Genomic DNA, 9157 nt, shown 5'->3' with positions numbered 1-9157 from the left:
ATGTATAATGAAAAGTTTATTATTTTTAACATTAAAACATACAGCTAGCCACCACAAAAAAAAATAAGAAAATCCCATTTATTACATTTTTGTCAACATTAATAGTACAGAAAAATAATTACATTGAAAATTCAAGTGCTTGGAATTTCAGTTTTAGTTATTCTGTACCAGCTACAAAATCTTTAGAAACCATTTTGCTAAACTGCAATAAAATGTTTAAAAAACTTATTGATTTTAAAAGCTTAGAAACTAAAGTAATGGGATTCCTTTTCCCAGTTCCATCAAGAATACTTGGTGGCTTTGTGCATGTTAAACTCACAGAAAGTTATGACTCATATATACTTGTGTAATGTTGCCTAAAACCAAATCATCTATGCCAGGTACAGTGTAGATGCCATAGATTGTATTTTTACAATGCTCTGACACAATGGTTCAATGTGCATGATCTGACTGAATCAAAATGTTGAGGTAGATCAGCAATTCACTCTGTATGGTTTTCTGTACACACTCGACACTGTCATCTATAGATTCTTCAGCAAAGAATCGACATATGCATTCGCTCTTGAAAATGAGCTGTGCATTAATTTTTTATTCTAATTGCATTGCGTGAAGTTGAATGATGATGTCCTTATGATTGTGATAAAAAAATATCAATGCTGGTTTTCTCAGATACTTAAGGCAATATAGTATGCTGTAATCGGAGGACATGATTAGGCTAGTTATATAGTCTAACCCTCTTCTCTTTAAAACAAGATATCATTCTTGTCCTCTCCTGCTCTACACACCATAAGGTAGTAAAAACCTTTTTCTATTAAAATTGGCAAACAATATGATGCCATTATTAGTTGTTGTATTCATGTTCTTATAATGATTCTAGGGAAAGCAAAACCATAACAACCACAACTTGTGTTAATGACTTGATCATTTAAAAAAGCCTTTCAAAACTATAAATATTCTTACAACACATCCCTGATAATCTAATGTATAAAATACATAATTACAACAGAAGCAAACTAAAGCAACAAAGGTTAAGCACAGTAGAAATCTGCAAGCAACTGTCGATATTAACACAACACATAGCTCTTGAACAGAAAAAGACAAAAGGGCATTTTGGGCCAGTTAATTGTAACTAAAATGAATTAAGATCAGTATAAATTTGATCTGAAAATATTTACAAAACTTTTCATATATAGATTTTTCTTTATATTTTTCTAATTAAATATTAACAATTAAGCTTTTTGTCTGCGTTCACATGGGACAAGTCCAATATCTCTATTTCTATACACAATACCACATTACAATGGTGTTTTGTTTATCACAGGCTATTATTAAAATCTTGCCATTCCAACAACCAAGCTATACCTACAGCTTTCTTTCTCAACACCAGAATAATGCTGTCTTACACCACAGAAGTAGGGAGATAACACCTTTATACAACCAATTGTCCCAGTCCTTTCTTAAAAGCCAAAACATTTGTTAAATTTCTTTTAAGGTCCAGCAATACCAATCACTTAAAAATTTTAAAGTGCCAGTGGGACAGTAAAATCAGTACTGTATTAAAACAAATCCAGTTGTATATACATAGATTAATAAAAATATTTACAAACCTACAAAGTAAAACTCCAAAGTGAACTATCAATAGGTACTGTACTGTAACAGCAAATGGGATGGATAAGCAAGTGCAATAACATGGTGGTATTCTAATAGAGTCCACACATGTTTTAATGACCATATTTACATGAAACCTTCTATATTGAAGATTTAAAATAATTTTGAGTAAAAAAAAATACAAAAGTTTTTTATTTTTTTAAAAACCTATTCATTTCATTTATAAACATACTAAATCTAGAATTAAATGAACTATGATCAGCTTGTGCAACAAAAAAGGTTCAGAATGTTTAAATATTGGAAAATAAATAAGAGTATTATTTACACTGGAAAGTCAGGCTTTAAAACCTTACTGGGTTAGACATTTTAATGTATTATTGAACTAGACTAGTAATAATAGAATTCTATGGAACTTTAAAAAACGACACTAACTGTGAAAATATATTTAAAATGAAATGGATAAAAAGCCTTTAATACAAAATTTTGATTTTTAATGCAATTTAAAAAATTATGAATTTTCAAAAACATTTAATGAAGGTATATAAAAACTGAATTAAAAATGTATTTGTTTAAAATTTACTTTTTAGCTCATAAAAAAACAAAAAACAATATATCAAAGACTTAAAATTTTTAGGTCAAAGATAATCAATACTTGCAACACAATAAGTGAGTAATTGGTGATTAAATTACAACAGTTGAAAAAGTTACATTAAGCTGCTCATGTCACTGGAAAATTAAAATAAAGCATTTTTTACATGTTTTTACATTTCAGTTAAAAAATAATATAATATACACAAAATCTATTCGTTTGAAACAATTTTTTAAACTGGCTGTTTTAAAATTCTTAAAAATAGTTTTGAAAAGAGTTTATTAACAAATACATAGCATGGGCATTTAGTTCTTTTTACTACATCTGAGGCAATCACAGGGAGTCCTTAGAAACAGAAAAACTAGTCTATGTACCTCTGATATTCACACTAAAAATACCTGGCCAATTTCTTCTTTGTTAAGTTAAAGTGTTAGAAAAAAAACATTGGTTCACATAAATACTAAAGAAACTGTTAACAAATTGATTATTAGTATGTAAGCCAAACTTTTCAAAAGATTTTAACGAGAAAAAAATATATTTACAATGTTTTAGTGGTATGTGTTGTGCACATAATTTTTTTTACAATCTAATGTTTATTGCTACATGATTTTTTAGATAAGAAGAATATACTCTTATAGCTTATGCAATAACTTATGGCAGGGACAGTTAAATTGATTAGTGAGAGTAATGAGTTTAATGAGGATTATTCACAGTGTTGCTCACAGTTATTTGGCCATTTCTTGTCTGTTTGGGCATAACAACAATCCATCGCAAGTCTGAAATTAAATTTAAAAAAAATCGCATGAGTACACAGAAACATTAACAGTTGAAGTTGATATACATAAAAAAAAAAATCTTATTTTTTTAGAATAGAGTATAGTCACAGCATGCATTGAATCAACATTAAAAGCTTTAACATAGATGTGCAGACAAAAAAATACACCTAATAGAATAATTATCAATATTTATAATTTTCACACCTTTAACACAGCACTACATACATCTATTTGATCTACTTTTAGACTGAAAATATACTAGAGTAATTTGTAACTGAATATTTTAATGCACAGCCAAGCATTCAATTCAGTATAAATAAAAAATTATGGACATTAACTCTTTAACTAATTAATAACTACTTTTAAAAAGATTCACATATTTTGACCTGGTAACCCTCCTCTATTCATGTTTGTGTTTAAATATGACAGGCAATTCTTGGATGGTTAATTTTAAACTTAAATACAAAAAAAAAGGCTGTAGCATTTAAACCATAATCATACTAATAAGAAGCAAAGCATGCGTGTAGAAACTACAAACAATCTCATTATATAATAATAAGTTTTAACTTGCATTTGTGCAATATATCTGTTGTAGTAACGGTCATTACACACAGACTTGAGTAATATATCTATTTAGTAATGGTCATTACACATTATTTATTTTTTAAGTTCACAATAGCTGTTTTTTGGTCTGTGGTGAATCTTTTGACCCATATTTAATTAGTGGATAAAATTTATATAAGTTTACTATTTTCAATAATAAAATGGGAATAAGCAACAAGATTAATCTCAAGCGATTTCTTGATCAACCTGATTACAACAATGAACTGTTAATCTAGGAAGGTTTTACGCCTGAGAATACTGGCATTAAAAAGGTAGATGATAATCCTTTGGAGATCGCTAATACTTAAGTCATATTTTGTGTTGGCTTAGTCAAGAACAAATAAATAAAAAGCAGAAAATGTAAAAAATATGAAGTAAGTTTTTAAATACACTGAAAATTTTTTTAAACTATTAAAACAAACATGCTTACTTTAAAAAACACATTGGTCGCTTATAAATTCTCTTACACATTTTAACGATCACTTAAAGAAAGCAAGTTTATTTTTAAAATTTGCATAACTATTTATGAAGGTTCTTATATTTCTTATACTTTATACTGGGAGTCAACTTGAAAAAGAAAACTGAAAAAACAAAATAACTTGCTATGTCTATTTTCTGTTATGAAGGGAAAATATGCAAAAATAATTATTGTTTTAGGCCATGCCATAAGATAGAAGACTGAATTAAACATTTTAAATACTAACTCTATACACTTCAAAAAGTAACATGGCAACAGTGTAATGACCGTGATGGTATTAATTTTAAAGAGCAAACTTAATTATTTAAAATAGTGATTTTAAAAATTAAGCTCACCAAATATTGAAATTAACTTTCAGAATAAAAAAACAACAAAAACAACGAGCACTAAAGTATTTCTAAATATAATAATGAGGTAATGTGCAACAAGTTATTTTAGTTAACATTTAATAATTGACAACACTTAAGTATTTCTATGGTTTCAAATAATGTTACTTTACATATCTTAGCATATTGAGACCTGTTCTATTTTTACATGCACAATTTTACTTTATTTTTTTAATAGTCAAAGCACAAACATTTGTTTGCAACTGAAATATTATTATTAATATATGCTATTGAGGTGTTAAGGGTCAGTCTTACAGTGTTATTCACAGATATTAGAATTACTAGTAAACTAAATTAATATGTATTACCCAAGTCATCATTTAACTTAGTATAATATACCAGAAAAACATCAAGCTCTAAATATAAAAGAAAACTACTTCACCAAAGATAAATGCTAAAGTACAAATAAGCTACTGCACTAGACAAAGGGATATAACAAAATTGTAGTCTGATAGGGAAATACAACAACTAAAAAAGTCACTTAAGCCTGTGAATACAAATTCAAAAATGCCATATGGATGACCATAGAGAAAAACCGTACCCTTTATTGATGAGGATGGTGATTTTTGTTGCGATAATAATGCCGGTGTTGCTGATAAGTGCGCCCTGAACCACCAGCAGATCCTACACCCATGCGAAATAAAGGTGGGGGATGCTGCTCCCACTGACCTGCCCCAAATGAGTGGTCCACAGCCCCATTTGGTGAATGTGTTTGGTCTAGAAAATTATGACCTCCCATATCTCTAAATCCTGGTAGAGGAAAGAACTGGTGCATAGAATATTTGGGTTTACTGAAGCGCAACTGGCCACTTTGAGCTTTTGGAGGCTGACAGTTATAACCCCAGTGAGGACTGCCTAGACGAAACCCATAAGATCTAAAAGTTGATGGATGGTTTGGTTTTGCAGGTGGAGTGGTTTCATTTGTCAAGAGCACAGATGATCTAGGTCCCATCAGAGGGCCTAGGTTTTGCAAAGGTTTAGTAGATTTAGCTTGTGGTTCTTGCAAATCCAATATATATCCATCTGATGATGTTAAACAAGGTAGTTGCTCTTGCTCCATACAACTACTGGCTTTTTTTTCATCTATCTGTCCTGTTGGTAGGAGACACCTATCTTTGCTACCTGAAGTAAAATGACTAACAGGTGGAAATGATGGCACTTCAGGCATCACAGCTGAATTATGAAAAGTCCTTGAATAGCAATCTTTATTTGAGGGGCTTTCCAGATTAGTTGCACCAGTATCATGATTTGGATAAAGTGATCTTTTGGAATCTTCATAACAGGTATTGTCAGAACTAATTATGTTCAAATTATTTTTTTTTGAAATGTGATTCTCTTGTACAGTTGGTGTATGAGAAATAGAAGAATATTCTTCTGAGTCAGGGGATATATAAGATGTGTTGTTAGCATTGTAGTCTTTTATGGTATCCCTAAAATCATCCATTTTAGCTGATTTAACAATAAGGTGTGTATTCCTAACTACAGTTTCATCAGATGTCTTGTGCAGGATTTTTTTATTTATTTCTTTGGAGTCTCTTGATAAGTTCCTTTCTTCCAACTGTTTGGTAAATACTTTCTCAGTTGCACTTGCAAGTTCAATTTTCTCAGAGTCTATAAAAGTTGGTGACTCAACTGAACTTTTAGAATACATATAACTTTTAACGGGTCCTGAAGTGGTAGTCTTAACCATGGAAGATGGTGATAAGATGGTTAGCTGGTTTTGAAGAGGACTTCTTATTCCATTTGGACTACGTGAGTGATCACTTGTGACCATTTGATAACCATGAGCTTGTGTTGATATAGACAAAGGTGAAAGTGCAGTTGATCCTCCCAGTTTATGATTTGAAAATGCAGTTGGACCAGTATTCCTAAGACCATAATTCAAGCCATTTAGGTTTGGACTAGGCATAGGAGAATACTGCACGGATGGAACAGGAGAACAAATATTCAGGCTTGTTGGGGGATGTAATGTAGATAGTTTTCTAGGTGGTGTTTTTTTCTCTTTTCTATGCTCCTCTTCTTTTTCAGAGCTGCTGTCCGAGCATGTACTGCTACTACTGCTAGAGTGACATGAATCACAACTGGAACCTCTTGATGATGAAGAACTGCTATTGCTTGCTGACCTGGAGCGACTCTGATGAGTGAACAAAGGGGAACCTGGGGGTGTATGTGGTCCCTTTATTCCAGTCATATCAATTAGGGATGGTGGACAATTATCATCAACAGTTATTTTTGGTTCATCAGTTAATGCAGGATCTGAGAGTGGAGAATCTGGTAAAGAATGGAATACTGGGGTAGGTTGTGGTGTGGGTGGTAAAGGAAAGGATGCAATTTCTTTCTGCAACTGGGTTTCTACTTTATTGTCTAGGGCAATCAGAGTTCCAGGAGCTGACTTGAAATCTATGCTTTTTAGTGATGATTCACTCTCAGAACTAGATGTCATCATTTCAGCATTATCAGTATCATCATCAATTTGACCATTCTGTGACATTGATCTGGGAGTCAGTAGACTATCAAGATTATCCAAATTAGATGCAATCGACAGAGAATGTTGTAAAAGCTCATTTTTTTCTGCTTCATTTAACTGTTCAGTGTCCACTTTAACCGCCTCTGCAGTCTGGCTTTTATTTTCTATTTTACAACTAGAATTAGTATCATCACAATTGTTAAAATTTAAGCCATTTTTATCAGACAGTCTATTTTCTACCTGAGCTCTCTTGTTAGAATTCATTCTGCTTGATTTTAAATCCAGTGTAAATGGCCGCGTGGGTTTTTTCTCAATTTCATGAACTCTTTTTCTACTTAGATGATGGGAAGCTGTTTGTAAAGGTAGTTTAGATAAATCTGTATGTTCCAATTTCACACTTGATTTTGAAGTGTTTCTCAAATTTAGTTTTTGTGTTCTGGTTTCTGATCTACATGTTCTGCTTGAGTTGTCACCCTTGTCAAAGTTCTTTTTATCTAACTTTTGTGTTGATGAGTTAACTGTTGCATTTTTAGTCTTATTATTTGAGCAGTTGGTTGTTTTTTCAAAACTGTCCTTTTTGTGTGATTTTAAAATTGGGGATATAGCCCTCTCCAGTACAGGCGGTCCTGGTGATAATTCTCTTGACAAACTTAATTTCTTTTCCTTAGATGTGTGTCTGGCCTCAGATTTTTCATCCTTCAGTAAATGTTGATGACTGCTATTCCTGTAGGATGACACTAAGACTTCCTTTGATGTATGTGATTTGCTTTGACTATCATGTTTCTTATCAGAGTGTTTCTTTGATGATTTTTTTCTTTCCCTGCTTTTTAATATTGATTCATGTTCACTACATTTTCTTTTGGGGCTGCTTTTCCCCCCAGATAAATTTAGTTTTTCACTTCTTGAACAAATTTCATTATCAAGAGTAGGTGCTACTTTTAAAGATGAAAAAGACAGTCGACCAGACACTCTAGATTTATGGTCACGAGCACTGGATGAATGAACTTTTATTTTTTTATTTAGTATTTCTATTTTATCAAGATTTTGATGTCTTTTTGGTTTCTCCTGAGTTGACATTCTATTATCTCTCCTATGTTTGTGTTTAAGTGAATCTTTACTGCTTTTAAAAGCATGCACATTTTTTGACATGCTATTTGACCTAACAGTTTCACTTTTGCATTTTACTTTATCAGCATATTTATATTCTTGTGCCTTTACATTCAAATTGTGCTGATTAGAAATTTTCTTTTCTGCAAATTCATGTCTGCTAAATGAAGAGCTGGGTACATGGATATAGTCAGATATCTTCAGAGGCAAACTCTGTACATTTTTAAGGAAACTGTTTCTTTCTAATGTATCACTTATTTTAGGGTCATTGATTTCTTTGACAGCTGAAAATGTCTGATGAAGATTGCTCCTTTCTACACTGTCAGCACAACAATGTTCATAAGTTAGTGAAGATTTCTGAAGATCTGTACAAGATCCTGCCCATTTTTCCAGCAGAGCTTCACGCTTCAAAATCACAGACAAACTTTTTTTACACTTGTCTTCCAATCTATCCCATTCTTCCTTGTTTACAAGATTACCATCTACAAAAGAATAATCACTAACAAGTGCTGCAAGCTCTGATCTCTGCTCGCACAAACTGAAATGCTTTGCTCTTTTTAGGGCTGGTTCTTTATACAAAGTATGCAAAAGTTTAGCAGATAGTTGTCTAGTCTGCCTGCGATCAGTCACTGCATTTGTTTCCAAATCATTCACAAAGCTAGAAATAGAATGGTCCAAAGCATATTTTTGCATAGATGTCTTAGATATTTTTCGTTTTTTACTAGTCTTGTGTGAATGCTTGAACTCTGTTAAAACAACATCAACAAGACCATCCAAATCAGACACCACTAGGGAGCTACACTGTGGTGATTGCAAACAACCTAAGGAAAAGAATGAAAGAAAAAAAAAGAAAGCCAAGCTTCTGTAAATTTGTTTTGGCTGAGAAGCTCTTCCAAGTCTCTACATCTTTCTTTTTTTAAGCACTAAGTTTTGATGGGTAGAGGATTGTGTCATGATGCTAGATCCTGTAAATCAAAATTCTAGCTACCATACATTCTAAAAACACTGTGAAAAGCATCAGGAAACTTGTTCAATATATGTGTCAGTTTCCAAACAGATCATGAATAGAGGAGATGGGTTTGTCAGAACTTTACCAAAATAAATAAACACCTTTGTGTATAAGTTATACATTTGTGTCATAAT

The 9157-nt window shown here is 31.8% G+C and overlaps 1 protein-coding gene across 2 annotated transcripts in view; it reads right to left on the bottom strand.

Annotated features, from left to right (window-relative positions):
* Nucleotide 1: 1 nt before the first annotated feature.
* The window catches only part of LOC131928255 (uncharacterized), a 33588-nt gene continuing 24432 nt past the window's right edge, over nucleotides 2-9157 (bottom strand). For both annotated transcript variants that reach the window (XM_059284221.1, XM_059284223.1), the window contains 2 exons: nucleotides 4982-8835; nucleotides 2-2973 (listed from right to left, as the gene is read on the bottom strand). In XM_059284221.1, the coding sequence (XP_059140204.1) occupies nucleotides 4985-8835 (3851 nt within the window). In that variant the 3' untranslated portion in view covers nucleotides 2-2973; nucleotides 4982-4984. The remainder of the gene's footprint in view (nucleotides 2974-4981; nucleotides 8836-9157) is intronic.

This window comes from Physella acuta, unplaced genomic scaffold, assembly GCF_028476545.2.
Source record: "Physella acuta isolate Inbredline_101_S28 unplaced genomic scaffold, ASM2847654v3 ptg001480l, whole genome shotgun sequence".
Classification (NCBI taxonomy): domain Eukaryota; kingdom Metazoa; phylum Mollusca; class Gastropoda; family Physidae; genus Physella; species Physella acuta.
This window is presented reverse-complemented; position numbering and strand designations above follow the sequence as displayed.